The sequence below is a fragment of the Syngnathus scovelli genome, chromosome 10 (genome assembly GCF_024217435.2).
Source record: "Syngnathus scovelli strain Florida chromosome 10, RoL_Ssco_1.2, whole genome shotgun sequence".
Lineage (NCBI taxonomy): Eukaryota > Metazoa > Chordata > Actinopteri > Syngnathiformes > Syngnathidae > Syngnathus > Syngnathus scovelli.
In genome coordinates, this window is record NC_090856.1 from 7579197 (window position 1) to 7601140 (window position 21944).

The window sequence follows — 21944 nt, forward strand, 5'->3', positions numbered from 1 at the left end:
TTTTTGTATTGAACATTTTCTCTATGTTTTAACAAGTTGGATCAATACAAGCCAGTCAATTACAATATACAATGTAGCAGTGCATTGCAAAATAATTTGGAGTTTTCCTTTAATTCATCAATATATCACCAGCAGCATCAACTCCATTTACACAGAAGGCTCACTTCGCTTTTTCCCTAATAGCAATAAATAATAGGGGTGGTTCTCCAGTCGATATCTTTAATTGCTCCTAGGTTGTATCAATACCGCTGCTCCATCGCCAGCCACTGGGAACCGGGTTGCCCAGGAAACGGCCGCATGGCAACAGGATCAGAGCCTGGGGGTTGTCTGCTTCTAGCTTTGCTCCCATTTTAAACCGCCTTTCCTCGCTAGATGGTGTGCAAGCCACTGGAGAGTACACTTCCCCTGCACAGTGGGCTCACAGCATCGAACGAACCCGGGACAACTCAACGCTCGTCCATAACTGGCTGCGTGGAGCGTGGAAATAAAAAGGCTTTCTCCTTATTTTTGCCCCGATTTTTGGCAGACTTGGGCAAGAGCGGCGACCACGTCCAGTTGTGACGGACATAATGATTGCGCTGTCGGATGCTTGCGTTTCTGCTCAGTGGCTAAGTGCGATCCTTCTCTGCCTGGGCTGCCTCCTGCCGTCGTGCTTGCCCGCGGGACAAACTGTGGACTATTCCTCCGTGGAAAGTGTGGTCAGCAGGCAAGGCGACACGGCTCTACTCAGGTAAATTATAATTATAATAAGAAAAAAGAGAGACAAACTTCACTTTTTACTGCTGCTCACGGGAGTTCAGTAAATCTTCTGCACGCACTTTATCTGCAGCTGAGTGCTTGTTTACACCCGAAAGAGGGCTTTTGTCACCCCATGAAAGGACACAATGGGGTGCTGTTTCATTTTCCCCCGCAAGCCGATCTTGGGGGTTGTGGCTACTGCCGAGTATGTTGACCGCCAGCAAGACGCTCAAACCCGCGACAAGAGACCTTGTTAGCACCATCAAAGTTTTGAAACACGTTTATTTTACTCTAGAGGACTTGTTAACCTCGATAAATGCCTCACTCAATATGATGCGATAGTTTCTCACTGCATCGTTAGACGCGTTGCAGCGCGTCGTCACTTACATCATATAATGTTTATGTCTGGTTAAATGAATGCATCAAATAAGTCTCGGTTTTTGTAAGTGAATAGGTATAGATTACAATAAAATGCAATCGTGGGTTTTAATGCTAACTTTGGGGAAGGTACAGTGTGATGTCGCAGTTTCAAATGCAACGCACAAGAGCGGTTGTGTGGTCATGACTCGCTGTCGCTCCCTCCCTCCTCATGTTCATCCCGAGTTCAGCCTCTTCCATCATTTGGGCGTCATGCCAACTGCACTGGTAGCTGTCATTCTGCTATAAATATAATTATATGATGTTATATAAGTTGTCTTTGCTATGGATGCGGTGTGACTAAGAAATACGCTATATAATTAACAAATATATAAATAAATAAATGATCACCAGGTTTAATGAACTAAAAAATGCGCTAAATAAATAAATAAATAAATAAATAAATAAATAAATAAATAATCACCAGGTTTAATTTATTTGAGTATGAGATCAAATTCCCTAGAAAGTGTGCTAACATGAAGGCCTTTATTTATTCGTGTTCATGGAATTGCAAAAACGATTTATTCTTGTTCAGAGGAATGTGTTACAAACCTTACCAATGACTAAAGAACCTTCAAAAAGAAAGAGTTGAGCAGTTTATTTGTTTATTTTCAACACATTTTTTAGAAAATTCTAGTTTGAATTCTGAGAACTTCAGCCACTGGTTTTGGTTGTTCACTTTATAGGAAATATACACAGCTGCACTAAGGCTCAATGGTTTGCTCTGTCGCCTCAGCATGAAATTTAAGGGGTCCAATAGGTATTAGATTTATATGCTCTTCCTGTGCTAGTGAGCTATCTTTGGGTACACGGACTTATCCCACTTTCTGTAAAGAATGCAAGACTCTAGAACAGGGGTATCAGACTGAGTTTTTTCACGGGCCGCATTGTAGTCATAGCTTCTTTCAGACGGACATTTTGTCTGTCAACCCAAATAAATGTACTATGAGCACCTCATATTATATAGAGTAAAAGCTACAAAACAAACTGATAAATAACTCGTTTTCAAATCAGACGAGTAAAAACTGGTCAAATATTTAAAAAAAAAAGATATTAAAAGTGAAGACAATTTGCAATTCTAGTCATGACACACGAATTTGATGCACAATTTGTCTTCGCGGGCCACATCAAATGATGTGGTAGGACGTATCTGGCCCCCGGGCCTTGAGTTTGACACCTGTGCTCTAGAATATGGAAATGACTGAATAGTTGTCTGTCACTGTGTGTTAGCCCAGTAACTGACAGATGATCAGTCCTAGGTGCACCCCGCCCTGTCAGGCAAGCAGCCTCCACGTTAACCTGAACAGAAAATGGATGTTTGGAAATAATATACACTTGTTGTCTATGGTTATTATAAATACATTTGCACTTATAACACCTCCAGATTTTTTGATTCACACGGTATACATACACAAAACTATGCACAGGCAAGCCTCGATAATATCTTGTCGTACAAATATCAAATATCCGCCGTGATGGCTCAGAGGATGTGAAGGATATGCTGGCCCATTTCAGGGAATTCTCTAGATGTTGACACCACGAGATGCAGGGTATGGACCTGAATGCAGAGCAGTTGAACGGGTGAAAGTTAGTCACTGACATCTCTCACTAGCCCGCTGAATAGAGGAATTGTTTGTGTTGGTTATCGTCAGTGTGCGACAATGCATGACGCAATTCTATCAGGAGGCTGTATGCTTTCTAATTTTGCTATTTGTTTGCTTCCTCTTCTCAGTTTTTGCTGTCTTACTTCTATAGCCAAACATCATCCTTTCAAAGAGATCTTCTCCCCTGGTTGTGTCTTGGGAGAAGCCTTCAAATTCGTTGGTGTCAGGGAGGGGAGGCAAAAGCTTTGCCTGAATCCTGATTGTGTTTTGCACCAGAGATACAGTAAACTCGGTGCTGTGAGTCAGCTCAGTTGCCTCTTACCTTCAGAGTAAGTCTTAACATTTAAATCCCTCCAACAAGGACCACCTAAATATATACTGTAGGAAATCTGAAAAATAAGCAACATTTTGTTATTTCTGAAGGTATCAAGAAGAGGAGTTCAACTATATTTGTCCTAGGACCTGTTGCAATAAAACAATACACCTTCTAAATTGCTCCTCTTTCCTCCCTGGCCAGCTTCATGTGCCATTTTCAACAGAGTAGAGATAAAAGTTGATGTTTTCTTTAACCACATGGGCCCTTTGCTTTTTATCCTTCACATCTTTTCATTGCTCCAAAGCATCTGCTATAAAAATGTGGATTCCAATTTATTTACTTATTTGCTTCTAAGAGTTTAGGGTACTGGCCATTATTGCCAAGAGAACTCCTTGACCAGTAAGAAGGTGGCTGGAAGCTGAATGCTGCTTGGAAAAAAAAAAAAGTGATCTCTCACAAACTGACAAAGCCCGAAGCATGCAATTAGTCACTGCCACTGGATTATGGAGTCGATCCCGTGAGGTGCAAGCTCTGTCACATATTCACCCCACCCCCCTCCCCACCTTATTCAATTCCGTGCGCCGCATTACTGTTGCTCTGATTCATGTCAGACCACACCCAATTAAATTGTTTTGGGCTTCTTGAAGATGAGGAATGGACCATATGTGTATCATCACCCTTTTGAACTTGTTTGATTACGCAAAACCTCAGCCTCCAACAAAAGCCCTTGTTGTTTGTCATGGCTTGTGCTGATTAAAAAGCATTTCACCATGCACGAGTAGATCTATGTTTAACCCGTATGCGGATTTTTTTTTTTAACAGACTTCCATTAGAGCTTTATTGCTTTCTAGTACTTTAGTCACAACAGCCCTTCGCATACGCTTCAGAGATTTCATGTCATTTTGGATTCGGTTAAGTTGACTCTTACTAGTAATTGGAATAGTCGTAGTAGAAAAAGTATGTGAAATGACTCCAAGCTCACTGAAATCTGAAGTATAAGATGAATAGCTCTTAAACAGCGACAACATTGAGACATATTCTTATGATTACCGTATTTTCCGCACTATAAGGCGCACCTAAAAACCTCCAGTTTTCTCAAAAGCCGACAGTGCGCCTTATAATCAGGTGTGCCTTACATATGGACCAATATTGAGCCACTACAGCAGGCGTGTCCAAAGTCCGGCCCGCCGGCCAAATGTATATATCTTATATATGGACAAAGTTTTAAAACGGGCCATTCATTGAAGGTGTGCCTTATAATCCGGTGTGCCTTATATATGGACAAAATTTTAAAATGGGCCATTTATTGAAGGTGCGCCTTAAATTCGGTGCGCTTTATAGTGCGGAAAATACAGTAGATTCGTAGACAATGATGATAATTTTGGTTTGGAAAATATCTAAAGCTTGTATAAAGATGTAAAGTACTACTCATGTGACTATTCAGAATCAAACTATCATACAAAGATAGATATGTAACTATAATGGACATAGTTGAAAGTTCACCACAAGTGACACTCAAATTATGCCTATAGATAGTTGATAAGTAAAACAATTGTTTTGCATGACTGAGTTGTATCTCTCCCTAGGAAAAACTGTGACATATTATTTTCCCTGGCTTGTTGGCAATTACCATAATGGTGTGTTGTCTGTGCAACCAGTCTCCATTTAAGTAGTTTGTGTCTTATACCCATCACAAATTCTGTGGATACAGATATAGGAGCTATTTAGGAGATATTTTCTTGCAATACAGTCCAATTTAGAAACTGACTCGGCTGCTGTCTCCCTATCATGTAATTATTGTTGGAAAAAAAATCACTTTCTGCATCTGAGCTTTTTTCATTATGTGATCACATCCTGTTTGGTTAACTAAGGCTACCTCCTCCTGGCTTGATGAGGTATATTAAATAAAAATGAATGATGAAAAATTTCAGTTGAAGCAACCCAGTTTACCTCGTTGGACACAATAACAAAATGGCTGGGGGGCTTTTGCACCGCATTTAATATTGTTGCGGTCTGAAAAATATTGCTATGTTTTGTACTCCATATGCTCATTGTCTTCTTCACAACTTGCATCTATTGTGTGAATAGCTGTTTGACCTCCATTTTAGCAAGTAATGTGTGAAAACAAATCTATTGAAAAAGCTAGCTGTATTATTAGCCTCATGGTCACTCGGTTTTTATCCTGGTGAAACTGCAGGGATCATTTATTTAGTACCCATTTGTGTTTGATGTGCATTTTCCAGATGAGTCCACAAACTATACAACCTATATATACAGTATGTTTCCTTTACTATCATATTTTCAAAGCATGTTTATTTTTTTGTCTGTGAAATATCGAGATCAGCATTGGCCTCAAAAAGTCCACATCAGTTTATCCATATTCATATTGGACGGATTCAGATTTTTGCTTCGTTGCTCATTTGACAATTTGGCAGCAGATACGGTAAATCCACGTCCAGAAAGTAAAAACTCTTCCACAGTTCGGCTTTAAACACATATATTCGTACCATGCCTATCATCATTTCCAACGTCGTGTTGTGATCGGCCATACGCTGCGTAGGATTTATGTCAAATCAGACCTAGAAATTATTTCTGCTGTTGAGATTGCTGGTATTTATAGTTATCCATCTACTTCTCCCAAGTGACGATGTCACTACCGAACAGAATTTCAATGAATTGAGTTAATTTTTGATTAAGATACGACTGAAATGTCTCCTCATGGACCATTTAAGCGATTGGAGCTCCTTCAACATTAGGAACAAATAAAGGCTATTAATCTACAAGATGCATAACATAGAGACATAACAACCATAATAAAACAGAATTATGACCAACTGGGGGTTCTGTATCTTTCTCTTCTTTGGCAAGTATGATGGCAAACTGGGACTGGAATCAGAAATCTCTCAATTCCTTTGCAGATATGTTGCTCTGCCTGTAACCTTAGATGTGAGGCTTCACCTATTTTAACTTGTTTTTGTTTTTGTTTATTTAACGTCATGGCGTATTTCATTAGCATGCTGCTTTAAGCAGGGATGTCAAACTCATTTTCAGCTCAGGCAACCACATTTTAGTTACGGTTATGGTACTTTACCCGGTTAGTGGAAATTACACTGACGGACGAAAACCCTCTTCTTTCTGTGCTTAGTCGGTCATTTTTTTATGTTTCTCGTCATTCGTTGTTTGACATCAAAAAGGGTGCCTATCAGTGATGGAACTCTGTACTTTAGTACTCTGCAGTTTCTACACTTTAATATGCTGTTCCAGTATGTTTCAATTTATGATGAAAGTTGCATGTTATTTGTTTATTTGTTAATATTATTTATTATTACCCTATTTTCCGCACTATAAGGCGCACCTAAAAGCCTCCAATTTTCTCAAAAGCCGACAGTGCGCCTTATAATCAGGTGCGGCTTATATATGGACCAATATTGAGCCACTACAGCAGGCGTGTCCAAAGTCCGGCCCGCAGGCCAAATGTATATATCTTATATATGGACAAAGTTTTAAAATGGGCCATTTATTGAAGGTGCACCTTATAATCTGGTGCGCCTTATATATGGACAAAGTTTTAAAATGAGCCATTCATTGAAGGTGCACCTTATAATCCGGTGTGCCCTACAGTGCGGAAAATACGGTATATAGTGACTCTGATATGCATTTGTAGGCAGGTAGTGCATTTCTAGACTGTGTGCAGGCTGATCAGGGGCATAAATTCATTGTGCTTTCCAAAAATTAAGCATATTGTTTAGCAGCACCCATGTGAATTACCTCCTTATTAGATTTTTCTTCCCCCAAGTCCTCCAAGAGAAATATTTTATACGTAAGGCTCACTGTAATAATAAGAGTCTTAAGGAATAGAGAAATGGCTTGTGGGTGAAAATTGATCTTTTTGCATCACTGTATACGTTCGCATATAATGGCAGTCTTTCCATAGGACTATTTTAGGATGTGTTTTTCGGAGGGACAGTAGGGGTAATATTTTTGCCTACGTCAGGTTCTCGTCCTAATTAGTTGTGCTTCTCTCACACAATATATTACAGAACCCAAGCTGAAAATATTCAGTCAATCTAAGTTACAGAATAGAAATGAGTCGATGTCAGCAAGTTGTAGATGGAACATGCTGACATGCAAATCTTTCAAGAAAAGACTACTACAGTTGTAGTGGTCGCCGTTTTTGCATGGTATGCTGATCATGTATGCTCTCAACCTTTGGTAAAATTTAGAGTAATGTTAAATTTTTTGCAGGTAGACCTCAAGTAAATTTTCTATGGTACGAAAGCACAGTATTTATTTATTTTATTAGAAATTGGATGTACGATCCAGAGAGAACACTAGTTTTGTACTTCCGTGACTACAAGCTCCTTTAGGTGTAATCATGGGTTTGAGCTTTAAAGGTAGATTGACTTTAATCCACCAGGCCTGACTTCATTCCTTCATTAGTTTTGTAATACCGTTTAATGAATAAAAGAGGAATTCTAGTTTTCTTTTTGAAGGGATTGTGTAATGTTGAAGAGCCCTCATTTTTTTTGAGTGGTCAGTTGTAATGTGGTGTGGGGGCAATATAACTACTTTATTTCAGAATAGTATTAATTTCACAGTAGTATTAATTCAAATGTTATCTCCAACTTCACTTGGCGTACTTAGACTTTTCACAACACCAACAAATGTTTTATTTAACATATCAAATTACATTTCGTTAGTGGGCATATATTGTAATTTATTCTGTGGAGTATGAATGGCTGTCACTCCGAAAATGATTATTTAGTATATGTCATCTGCATAATAAATGGATTACAGTGGTAAATGTTTGTTGGAGGAAGGTAATTGGAGTGTCTGCATTGGTAATTACTAGCAAATGGAGAAAGAGGCAGTAGGGCAAATCAATATCACCAATGATTTAGCTACCCAATGTTGCTATTGTTTATGAGGAGAAGTGGCTTTAGTTCTAAAGTAAGTTGAGTAAATGCTAACCTTTCTTTTCCCCTGAATGACTTAATTAAATTTTGTATTTTGGAAATAACACTAAGAGATTATGTTTATTTTGGTATGTGTGAATGTTAGATTACCGTGACAATTTGTACGACAGCTCACTAAATTGTAGCCAACATCACGTATTGTGTTGTTGGAAATCCCTGAATGCAAAATGTGTTTAAATTAGTGACTCAGAGAGCAGACTGTCATTCTATTCAAATTACCTTTCTAGGAACTACCCAACATATTCTTGTTGATGTTACTGTTGGATTAATTAAATTGCCTTTTCACTTCTGGCTGTGCTACCAGGATTATATTCACTGAATTTCTTGTTAATGTAAAACTGATATTACACTAAATGGTCCAAAAGGCGATAAATTATGAATTATAATGTTTGTATTGCAGTTTGGTATTTTTTGTAATCCTTAAAATGAATCATGGGATTACATATTTATGCAAATTTGAACTCGGATACAATATATGAACTGTACATCACATTTTATTATGCTAAATGTAGCAACTAGTCAGTCATATTAAAATACGTTGATGTATGCACACACGCACAGACACACACACACACAGGCGCGCAGACACACACAGAGTTGGTTTCATCCATCTGCATTCTGCGTGACACAGTCAGGTGCCACAATGGAAATTCCCTGAGGCATGCAATCGCTTTTCCAGCTTGCACAGAATCTTCCGTCTTTTCTAAAACAGCCAGTTGTCTTTGGTGCAACTGTGTGGGCCAAGTCTCTCTGCTACAAACCTAAATCCAGGCACTTCCTTTGATTTGAACACAATGCCCCCGCTGCCTTCTCCTCTTGGATACTTTGATTTTTATTTTGTTTTCAAACATTCACCTGTGTTCTTGCCAGCATACTCGGTAATGTAGTAGTCCTCACAATGTGAAGTGGGTATGCTTGTCATCTTTGTTTCCATCATTAAAGCAATCTAATTAGTTAAACACCCTGCCAAAAAACTCATAAAAACAAAAGCAAATCTGCAGTACAGTTTCTCTATTCATACTAAGGCTGTTTTTAATTGTAATTGACAATCAATTGTTCATTAACCGATTAACTGTTGCACCTCTAAATTCAATAATTCACTGTATGTTATTATTGTTGAGCTGCATGTTTTTCCTGACTTTAAGAATGATTACATTTACAGTGGTAATTTATGATACTATTGACCCGACTCAGGTTTTTTGAGATACATGTGAACTGTCATTCGGGTGTATACAGGTGACGGATTTGAAAGAACTTGCTGTGTGCAAACATTGCAAACCAAGTGTTTTGTAATACCCATTTGTAGTAAAGTGTCAAATAGCTAAAATTGTATGTCTGAGAGCTCTTCAGCAGTGAATAGCTGCCTGTGAGTAGCCAGTGTTCAAACACAGACAAACTGATACCTTTCACCAGAGTGATTTAATAGCCAATATGTGGACAAAAAGTCAAGATACATACGTAAAGTGCACATAACGTTTAAAGTAGAGAAGCAACGATGAATCAATTAATCACGTATCAAATGATCATATTTTAAATATCAATTAATCAATTAGATACTTTTTAAATTTGGAATTGTCCAAATACCCAGGGATTCAGTTTCTCAATAGTAAATATCATATCTTTGGAGTCTTCCATGAATATGGGACAATATGGTCCAATATGGTTGAGACTGTTCGGTCCAGTGATAAAAATAACGAATGAATGATTAGATGCACACCAAGAACTTCATACGTTTGAATACAGCATTTTTGTTTTGTAGTTCTTAAATTGAATGTCAAGAACAGGTTCAATGGTTCCATATATACGTATATAATCCACGTAGACGAAGCAATTTGGTTTCGTCTTCAGGGCCTGAAACATCACACATCAATTTATGCCTTCTCTGCAGGTATGTTTTCTTTGTCACAGTAAATATTGTCTGAAAACTGAGTGAGATATTTGAAACATTTCAAATGAAACCTGCCTCCAGTGCAGTGCTGTCTTGTTTTGTGCTGTTCTTCTTTGCAGATATAAGCGTACGTCATAATGCATTAACATTGAAGGGGGTTCTGACAAGCTGTTTTGTTTTCTTTATGAGTTTTTTCTTGTCCTGACAACAGGTAACAAGGTTCCCTCACCATGATGCTTCGCTTAACTGCCAAGTCCTTTCAAGCTCATCGTAATACTCAGTGTGTTTCTTCATGTTACAAAGCAAAATACAGATAGAAAAAAACGCTTTTGCTGTTTATATTTCTGCCCTATGTTGTAGCTGAAGATGATGATAAATTCATTAATAATTTAAAAAATGAAGACAAAGGAGCAATCGTAAAATGTATACATGTAAAATGTGTGGAAGATGTTTGAGTTCATGGTAAGTAAATTGAGCCGTATGGCGATAATGCAACATTCTGGAGGCGTAGTTTAAGTAAATATTTTTTGTATTACTCTTTATTTGGAGACGCCTCTGTGGAAGTGACTCTCCAGGGTACTTCAAATGGATGCTTTTATTTTTTATTTTTCCATCAGTTCAAATGCACAAGTCGTCTATTTATCGGGGGGGTTACTGGCAATTTTTTCCCCCAGATGTATATACTTTTATCATCTTATGATTAATAATGGGATTGTGTACAGTTGCATGAATTATTCACGAGTTGCTTTGTAGAGAGTTAGGACGAATTGAGAATATTTTTACATTAAAAGTAAAGCATCGAGCAGCTAATGAACAAGCAAGCCTGTCAAAGGAAGGACAGCAATGTTTCTGAGATTATCCTCAAGAGAGTCTGTGTAAAGTCAGATGAGAGCCAGAATTCGAAAGCTTCTGCACACATCTCCACCTGCTCCTCGGTTGAAATTGTTAACATTTTCTTTTGGATATCACAAACTGAAGCCTCTCCTCGTTTGCTTTGCTACTGGTGAAGTGACAAGTCCTAATGATTCAGCCGGGGGACCCTGAGATGCTTTGAAATTGCCATAACAGCAGCAAAAAATGCTAAGAGAGATCCAAACGTTTCAACAGCAACCACTTTGCCAGATTTTCTGGTCATACAATGATGTGGCAAATGGTACTCGCTGTTCAATACCATAATCAGACTTAGGAGTAATCATCATGTACGGCATTTCTCCCAAAATGTGCCAATCTGTTGTGCCTCAGCTCACATTAACAGTTTCTGAACCTTTGCCCTTCATTTTAAACCAAAGAACATGCACCTCAGTTGTTGGAATCCCTTCCAATTGCTTTGCAACCTTTAAGTGCCTTCATTTGCAGTGCAAACCTGCGTCGATTGATGCCTGATATGAACATGATGTATTGTTCATCAAACCGTTTGAAAGGATACACCCCTTCTGTTTGCTCCGCAGCACTCCTCCAATTCCTAAATGGATTAAAAATCCCAAGGTTGTCAGTTCAAACATAGGAACAGTGATGTGTCCTTGAGCAAGACATTAAATCAAAATTGCATCTGTTCTCTCTGTTATCATAAGCATTATACGCATAACACAGGTTAGATTATGAGTCACTTTCACTGAAGACTGGAGAAACAATGTTATCCACAGATGGCATTGTGAACCAGAGCACAGTCCTCTGGGATATCACCAACCTTTTGTCTGGACTGTGTTGTTGTTCATAAACTTTGTTGTAATGTATTCAGTACGTGCACAGCAAGTCGATAGTTTTAGTGCTACAAAGCTATTTGTAGCCAGAGCTGCCCACCTTATTTCCCACCTAATGTGAACTACATGGTGAACAGACCCACCCCCCCATGCGGCTGACATCTTAGCAGGCTTGTGAGTAGTGCTTAATCAGAAGAGTGTAGCTCACACACGTCTGCGTGGGTGGTTTGCTCGGAGCTGGACCTCGCATACGTAGGGTAGGGAATTTGTGGGGTTGCCCAATTAGTGCTGAAGTGTAAAGCGGTATGAGAGTACATCAGCAGTGACGAGTGCACCAGAGGAGACGTGTCATCAATCATAACAGCAGCTCCCGGCTAGTGCCAACCATTTTATTCCACAAGGAGGCAAAAGGCGGAGCCAATTTAGACAACGTTTGAACTGACCTAGCTTGGGACAGTGACTGTCTATTGATGATCCTATTTAATTTTTCTATTGGGTCAATATTATTTACGAGAGGATGAATTTTGATAAATGTCAGTACCTTTGCCTAGTGCAAAATAAATTATGTATTGATTGTGATCATGTTTATTCATTGGATATTTATCAGGAACGCAATAAAATGTTTTACTAGGTTGTCATGAAACTAGTGATTTCAACTTGAGTTCCTATAAAATTCTGGTTCAGATTTGGGTAATTTATTTTCAATTTTACTATTTGATTTGAGACTTAGACCTTAGACAGCTGGAACAATTTCACAAACAGCGATATGTGAATATCAGTAAGTGAGGCAAAGAGCCTAAGGTTTTTTATTTTGCCTGCCCAAGAGTTTCTTCAAAAACAATAATTACATTCTCCTTAAACAAATAAACCTTATAGCCAAAACACTGTGCCGCAGAGAGAGCCATTGTTGTCAAAAGTGATTAAACACGCATCACTGAGCTGAAACATTGCAGTGAGTATCATGCACTTTCATTATGATGAACTCTGGCACTGTGGTTGCTGTAGACTAAACCCATCATTGGCTTTGAAGCAGGAATTTAATTTTGTTTATCTTTTTCTTTTAATCAAAACCGTCCTCATAAAACTACATATGTAAGCAGTGTTTCATCAAAGTGTAATGGCATTTTACTGAAGCTGCCAAATCAAAGGCACTGAAGTAATTTGTATTTCTTTTATTCAAAATGAGCTTGTTATATGTTTCATGGATTATGACCAAAAAAAAGTTCCTTCTATGTCTTGCATGACTCTTCAGAGACCATTTTACTTTACCTGAATGAGGAAGTACTTCATTTACATATCAAATGCAGAACGGTATTTTTCTGATGTATGAAAGATCTAAAATGTATGATTTCGTCTCTTAGTCTGAGTGCTTTGGTTCATTATTGGCCGTATGCTCTCGAGCTTGATACGGCCATGTGTAACATACTTTAAGGTAATATCTCCCGCAGGAGTCATACATTAGCGTAATAAGGAACGGTCACAGAAGCTGCCCTCACAATGGGACACAAGCTCTGACTATGAGAATTTAGTGTGATGATTATGTTTTTGTACTGCAGTTATTTCTTAATGTGACCTTTAGAACATATGCATGGGCAGTAATGTCAGGAGCAGGTATGCAAACACAATGACTCTTGAGTCACGCTCCCACTGCCTGACATCCACCCATCATAAAACAGTCATCACCATTAGCTGAATAGCGTGATTAGATTTTTATCCCTCCATTGGAGCGATATTGCATCACACACAAATCATCCCCAACAACATTATCTCGATGGTCATATCCATATGGCATTTGCGGCTACATTGGTCACCAGTGGTGGTATAAAGTGTTATTGCTTCTCTGTAGATGTTCCTAATGAGGGAAAAGAGCATAACATTAAATGACAATTTTCATTCAAGTTGACCAGGTTTATGTCTTAAAGGTAAAAGTGGAGTTGTTTATTATATTCAAAATTAGACAAATTTGTGTTTACAGTTAAGAACTAGAATGGTAGAGGTTAGATTTAGAGAGGAAGGATATTGTGTCTTTGTACACCGTGCATATTGAAGTGATAGAGGTTTGTATGTGAGGGAGAAGCTAATTTATGTCACATGAGTTTGATAATTAACTTTTTTCATCAGAGTTGTGGTGTTGTAAGTCGTTAATGTTCTTTGCAGTAATATGTTACACGTGTCACAGTGGTTGACAGTTTAGCAACACACCTAATTCAAATGGTTATACTTAGCAAGGTCTGCAGAAGCTGGATAACAATCCTGATTAATTAAATCAGGTATGTTGCAACAGGGAGATGTAGAAAACATGAGGAGCAGAGTTGCCTACCCATGGTTTAGCTGCTAAACTCATTTTGTGTCAAACTCATTTTTTTCGCGGGCCGCATTGTAGTCGTAGCTTTTTTCGGAGGGCCATTATGACTGTCAACCCAAATAAACGTATGAGCACCTCATATTATATACAGTAAAAGCTACAAAACAAAGTGACAAAAAAATATATATATTAAAAGTGAAGACAATTTGCAATTCTAGTAATGACACACGAATTTGATGCACAATTTGTCTTCGCGCGTCACATAAAATGATGTGGCGGGCCGTATCTGGCCCCCGGGCCTGGAGTTTGACACCTGTGGTTTAGCACATCCATCTCACAGTATTGAGGACATCAATTCAAAGTAAGTCACTCACTGCTTGTGTATCTTAATTGCAGTATAACAGCAAGCATAATTGTCTACATTTTTAATTCTGGCTACTACGACCTTGTCCTGACTTATTCCAACAAGCTGTTCATAATCTTGCTCTAGTCTCATGCAAATATGCACTATTAAAAACTGAAATCAGATTTGACAGTATTTCTCAGGTCGATCCAACCCAGTTTAGAACCCTTCCCTTGTAACCTCTTCTTGTAACCGGTAGACATGGAAGGCACGGCTGACCTACATGCTGTAAGGAGTACTCCTGTTCCATTGTTAGTGTGTACTGGTGGGGAATTGAGGTCTTTTCTGTTAGGTGGTGATCCGTTGAAGCCGCGGACTATTTCAGTAAGCCTAGGAGAAAAAAAAAGAGATACGACAGAACTACAGAAGGAGCAAGCACTCGGAGTGTGGGGCGAGCATTATTCGGCTCACGTCTGTCAAGCCACACTGCTTGTGTAATGTGCTTGTGGGTTGCTGCCATTGGTGTGAGTCTATATGTCCGTGTGGGAGGAAAGTGCTTGACTGACAGAGCTAATTCCCACAACACTATGGAACTCCATACGTCGTTAATCATTAACAATGAACAACCAGTTGTATCCGTTCAAGGATAAAAGATCCAGCTTCGGGCTGGTTATGTGTGTGTCCACTATACACCATGAGTTGGTGAGGCTTCTCTTGCAGTTTGAGGTCTTCGCTGGGGCTTTGCTCCAGTGCCCCGATGATGGATGGTATGGTTACAGAGCTCACCTTCTTGGATGGTGGGGCTGTCCTATCATCCTGTCAAGGTCAGTGGTTATGAAGCTTATAAAAAGACTGGCAACCTTGTGAATTTACTAAAACATCACTTATGGCACATTTCATCTAACATCAGTTGCATTAAATGTCACATAAATGTTGTCTTTGAGAACATTCATAGGCCACCAGGTCATGGCCATTGGAAAAACATATTTTTTTTGTACACCTGTAAAATAGCTGCATCAGGGCTATGGAATTTTGGATAGGAGGGGAAAAAGTTATGAGATCGAAGAAGTTCAAAATTATTATCAACTATCCAATAAGGCAAAAGAAAATTTGCATTTTTTACTGATAATATACTCAAATCATGTCAAGCTCATAAATACACACAGACATAACCTCCATACAACCCAGTCTGCATTTGGATAAATCAATCAGTAATCAAGTGCAACATCTCTGTCTTTGCTTTTGAGTCCTACTTCAACTCCCCCGTGACAGATAAAAACACGCAATTAGCTTATATTGTTTCCATTATCTAGCTATCTTGCAACCGATTTGTCTGACCTACTCCATTGGCCTAGATGTATTGTTTTAAGCCCTTCATTGTTATGCAAACAGGATGGGCGTTTACCCGCCTTCATCCGATGTTGCCTACCTATAAAGCGAGAAGACACACCGAGACAAGAGTCAGCTAACGACATTATAGCGCAAATGTCTCATTTCCTACTTTGCTCTGTAACTGAACCCTTCAGAAGATGAACACAAAAAGCATCAGATCTTTGCCTTAGACACACAATCCTAAACGGTTTATTTAAAAATAGATTCCATAAAGCTCAAGTTTTCACTGAGTGGATACAATTTGACACATAATTATCTACTAACCTCTTACAACTACTCTTATTGTCTCCAACCAAAAAAAAAAAAAAAAAAAAAAAAAAGAGCCTAGATGCCCCTCAGGCTCCTAAAGAACATACACTTTCTTTATTAAATCTATGATGTAGAATTTGATATTTTTCGGCCGCTGTGATTATATTTGTCCAGTGTGGAGTAAATGCATTTTCTGAAAAGAGTTTGAGATCTGAAATAGGAGCTATAAACTCATTCTTTTACACCAGAGCATATCAATGGAAAAACCCATTACATTTGCCTTTAGGCACTTTCCAATTTAACACTGTTCTCTTTTAATATGGTTATTTAGCAAACCTTGCGGCCATCTTCATCTAATTGCATGTTTGAGAAATTGATAAAGAAAAATTAGTAAGCATTACAGTCTAAACCTCGCTGCTTATACTAATTCAATACAGTAGCCAATGAGCCATCCAAGCGAGAAGGCTGGAAATGTAGGAGAAGGACTTCTTAGTCGGGTATCTTTCTAATACTATTCTTTCATCTGTTTAAAACAATACAAGCATTTCTATGCTGTAGAGTTAATGAACCTGTTTGTTTCGTCATTCTCAGGCTATATTCCTTTATTGCTGGCATGTTGGAGGAAAATCCTGGCTAAATCCTTCATGTAATAAGCTTTGTATAATCTTAATTGTTAATGTTTTGGTGCCAACCAGTTAATGATTTTTGGTGCGCTGCCATTCAATGTATGACTAAAAATACCGAATATTGAATATTAACACAGAAAATCAATAGCATGTTTATTTTATCGTATTTAGTTATCAAATTTGTTCTGGCCCAGGCAGGCAAGCATCAGTAAACTTAAGTAAGGTTGGTTATATTTTACACTCCTTTAAGAAGTGTCGCACAAACCTACACTAATTTTAATTCATAAAAAAAATTGATATGAGTATTTTTCCTATTTTTTGATAACAAAATAAGGGTGATTTTTCTGGCGCAATATGCCAACAAGCATGTCTGGCTAGTCATACAAGTGGAGATTCCTGAATTGACTTGGCAAATATACAAAAGTACAAAACTAGACAGAAGATTTGAACTCAAAATTGTTCATCATTTCCCCTAAATTGCTTGGTGAAGTCTACTTTGTTTGTTTTCCCCCCAACCCTTTAAGGCTCTGTTGACAATCCTGGAGTAATTGGATTTTTTTTTTTTTACCTCACTGACATCTACTCAAGTGTGTTAAGGCCAGGGCACCACATTATGTGTCCAGCTGGATTGAAGAAAATATGTGTCTCTGTGCAAGTTGTTGACTATCAAGAAGAAATAGTTTGCTGACTCCCGTTTGTCCTCACGTTATCCCACATAGAATCTACCGCCTCACATATCCATTAGATATGTTAATCGAATCGATCTGATGTTTCACTATTTAGATTTGGGATTAAGTGATTCTCAAAAGATAGTCTGTTCCCTTCCAATTACTTTATCAATTCACTCTTATGAGGCAGAGACCCTGTCTATAGAACCAACCTTAAACTGAACATAATCTCTGCCAAATGCACTGGCAATTAGCTTAACTAAAGACTTTCTGGTCCCTGCCAGTACACAGGATCTGCATTTTAAGCTGCGCAGCATAAATTGAATGTCTGTATCCAGCCAACCCGCTATCACTAAAAGCACAAATCAGCACATCAAGAAATATTGTGAACCCATGCAAATTATGAAAGCACCAAAGAGGGGTAGCATATAAAACAGTCTTTTACATTTTGGGCGGATGTGGCCTAAACACCCTCGTCATAATTATCTTATGGAGTTGGGGCCTCAAACATCTGTATTTATTAATATTATAGTGGTTCTTAAACCAATTGCAAAACCAATTTACTCTTCAGATTTTTCCCCCATTTATGCTAGACTCAACTGTCACAATCACAAAACTAAATTATTGATGAATATTTTACATGACAGTGTTATCCACTCATACTAAAATACAAATATTCTTGAATTTATGTTGAAATTATTCAACTTTATTGTGTTGTGTACTTTACATACTACCAATAATTACTACTTTAGTCATCTAGATGTCATCAAGTAATTATCATCGATCTTCATTTTAGGGCACTTGACTTATTTCCACTTACTACTCTTCATGGTATTAGAGGAAATTTCACTGAGAGACTGTTCCACCCGGAGTGTCCCTGAATGAATACATAAGTAGGGCATGTAATATGTGACGCCACCCAACGGAGCATCCCGCGCCTTTGCGGCAAGTATTTATTCCAATATTTGTAGATGACTGAAACTAGTTAACTTCTGTGGCAATTGTTTACTTCCTTTGTCAGAATGATGAATGTGGTCATACCTATTGGTATATGCTGGGGTTCCAATGTCCTTTGACAATGAAGAATTGTCCATTTGTGCCATGAACAGAGCACATCAACTGGGTGGATAAGCCCCGCCGGAAAGCAATAACAAACACCCTCCTTGTTAATGGCACTTTTAAAAAATCATCACATTAAAGGCCAGTGGCACACAAACTTTCTTTTCATTCCAACAGTATATTGTAATAGGTTATAAAAATAGGTGATTTTTATTTATTCTTAACAACTGTCATTGACTGAATGCCAAACAACCCTGACAATTTGTATAATCCGGAGTCCTGTGTAAGCATTATACAAATGTGTTTTTCCTCCTTACTTCAGATTGAAACTCTTACAAGGCGGAGCAAACTAATCTGTAAGTGCTTAGTGCTCTTGGCAAGCAGGCAAGAGTGTCACTACTCACCACCCGGCCTTGACCCTCACTTTACTTCGCTCGCACTGCTTGGCCTGCTGCCAAGGCTGACCTGTCACTTGTGTGCCGAATGCTGAGTGTAAACTGTGCAGCAGCGGAATGTATATGCAACCAGGTCGGGTTAAAAAGATTCTCCAACAATATTGCCTAAATTGTGCAGTTAAACAGCAACGGAGCATCCCACATTAATTATCAAATGCGAAGCTATTAAACCTGTGGCGGTTTGCCAGTGACATTGTTTTTAACAAAAGGGGCTGGAGACATGAATGTTTATTGTTACACTTAACACGTTTACCCAGGGATTCCCTTTTTGCGGATGGGTTATCCCATCTCTGTTAGAGCTTTGATATTACGTCACGAGGCGGAATATAGGTTTCCGTCTATAACTGAAGCCATCATGAAGGTCAATGTTAGTATCTCACACTCAGTGTATCTGACTTCAAATCCACACTTGTTTGAAATACTGGTTGTGCAAACACACATTTGAAAGAAGGCCGGGAAAGCAAAGGGAGAAAGGTTGACAGCAAGAGGGGGATTAGGTAGACCTGTGCACAGATGGCTGCGGGAAGCAGATGTCCCAGTTGAGCTGTTCAGGGTGGTCCCTGCCAGATCCGAAACAGTGACAGAAATATGCAAAGCAAAAAAGGCTACCTCAAAGCGGGTGGTAAGATTTGGGCGAGCAGATGCTAAGACACACGTTCAGGAATGTCACTAGGAACATTGCAACAGAGGAAAACCACATGACCCATTTACATGTACGTTGGGAATACCACTACCATTGCAAATAAAAAAGATATGATGCCAATGCCTTGAGTTGCTTAAAAATGTATTTCCCACATCATTTTTGTGTGTGTGGGGGAGAAAATTTGATTGAATTGTTCTCTGTTTTTACCACTGTCACGACTAAACATCGGCTTGTCCAGAAAAATAGGATTGACTGTTTTCTCTAATGGACTGTCATGATGAGATGTCGCTGTTTGATGTCTCCCAGCTCATTGTCAACTGTCATATTTGGACAAGTGATTCCCTACCTGTTATTGTTGTTACATATTTTGTCTGCATATGTAGTTCAGTTTCCCATTTTTGGGAGGTGATCTAACGTTAAATGCTCCATTTGGAACATTGTCATTGTCTTTTTTCTGTTTCTGTGTATATGCGGCATGGCAGTGGAGGAATTTGAGGTACCGTATTTTCCGCACTATAAGGCGCACCGGATTATAAGGTGCACCTTCAATGAATGGCCCATTTTAAAACGTTGTTCATATATAAGGCGCACCGGATTATAAGGTGCATAGTATAAATAACTCAACGTTGCTCAAACGTTAATGCAATCACAATATAGTAACACTCGAAATAGTGAAAACGCTAACAATATAGCAATAACTCGACGTTGCTCAAACGTTAATATCACACAACACACAAAATAAACACGTAAAGCTTACTTTAATAAGTTAGTCCTGATCCACGACTCCATATTGGTCTATATATAAGGCGCACCGGATTATAAAGCGTACTGTCGGCTTTTGAGAAAATTGGAGGTTTTTAGGTGCGCCTTATAGTGCGGAAAATCAGGTAGTATTAGTACCATAATAGAGGCAGGATAGTACGTCTTCCATCCTGTTTTTTTGAAAGCAGTGTCAAAATACATTAAGTGTTTGGTACTTAGTACTTATATCTGCCAAACTTAAGGTTACCACAAAGTTACTTCATGCAGTTCCACGCTTCGGTTTCAATACTTTGTAGGGGTGGATTTGCACAGACATCCATTCAAAGTAAATGTCAAAAGCCAGACAGTCAATTCAATTTCACAATAGCTCTTATTGACAAGACATTTTAAGCTCTGGAAACTCTGAAATCCTCTTTGTATATGGAGTGTTTGGGATGAGTCAAATTTGCCTCAGTGTCTTAACAATTGTCGGGGTCATTCACTGATATGGCGTCATCGGTTTGCAAAGGCATGACAATTACGATCAGAATACATACAGACGTAATTGAACAGCAATGGTATTTTTCTCAAGGAGCTTTACTCAGTTGTCTAAAAGTGACAATTATAGGTTTGAAATAGTTTTGCTTGATAATTAGAAAGAAAGCCGATGTCTCTAGGTGATAATGCTAAATTGCTGCTTTTGTGCTGAAATGTTGATTAAAGGAATCATGCTAAGGTTACGCTTGAACTTTGAATGTAGCTGTGTTGTGGACAGTCCATTCACATAATTATGTGGAAGAATTGTCTAGTCTTAGATAATTGCTCACACTCCTCATGGCAAAGGCCAGTTTTAATTCTCGTATTTTTCAACCAAATGTTAATTTGTGGGGTCCATTCGTTTTCATAAACTTTAATGTCTTTCAGCGAATGTTACCCTCCTAATTAAACCCGCTGACTACTCAGACTCCTTTGGATATTTTATTCTATACATCTATCACATTGTATACAATATTATTATATTTTTTTACCTATTTGAGTATATTGTGTTCCCGTTGCCTACGGTAATCACTTCATGCAACAATGAACAAGTGTGACAATGTGTGAAAAGACTTGATTGCAGTTCATGCCAGGCTGTATTTAAATGTAATTTTGTAAGTTTACATCATTATTTTATACCGCACTGCCCCTACGCCATAAAAATGTCATGTATTGGAGCCGATGCAGACTAGGAAACTAAAACACTGAGGTTGTGTCTAATGAGTACTGGTCACATCATAACTTTTTGCAACATATTCTTTCTAGAAAATGTGGGTTGAACTTCAAATTGTACAACTGTCAGAATATTCCACTTTAAAGGTTTAATTGAATTCGTATCGATGTAAGAATTGCAAAATCATCTACGGGTGACAAGTTTAATAAGAAACTACCCAATCAACAAATTATTGCAAGTTTTGAAGCCACATTAATAACATTGGAGTGGCTACGTTGACAAACACCTGGGACCTCAGTTACATAAAATGTCAGAAATGGCCTCTTTTGACTTGTATTTGTCAAGAGGTGTATAAATACAAGTGACACCTTCATAAGGGATTACATTGGCAGAGATAACAGTAATCATTTCTGGAGGAATAGTGCAAAGATGCTTAAAACTGACAAGCAGGCGGTGAATGAACGTCAAGGACAAGTCAATCAAGATGGAGAAAAATGTGAAGTAGAGATTCTGCCTGGGTATAATGTGCTCCAGCAATACTTTAATCCATGCTTTCGTCACGATAATTTACGACAAAAATACAGTTGAAAGGTGGATAGTGGATTTTTTTTCAC

The 21944-nt window shown here is 38.4% G+C and overlaps 1 protein-coding gene across 3 annotated transcripts in view; it reads left to right on the plus strand.

Moving 5' to 3' along the window:
* The first annotated feature begins 347 nt into the window (after positions 1-347).
* Positions 348-21944, plus strand: part of negr1 (neuronal growth regulator 1) — a 92149-nt gene continuing 70552 nt past the window's right edge. Inside the window, exon 1 of one of the 3 annotated variants that reach the window (XM_049732208.2) lies at positions 348-730. In XM_049732208.2, coding sequence (XP_049588165.1) covers positions 570-730 — 161 coding nt within the window. In that variant the 5' untranslated portion in view covers positions 348-569. The remainder of the gene's footprint in view (positions 731-21944) is intronic. The other 2 variants (XM_049732207.2, XM_049732209.2) reach the window with 2 other exon arrangements.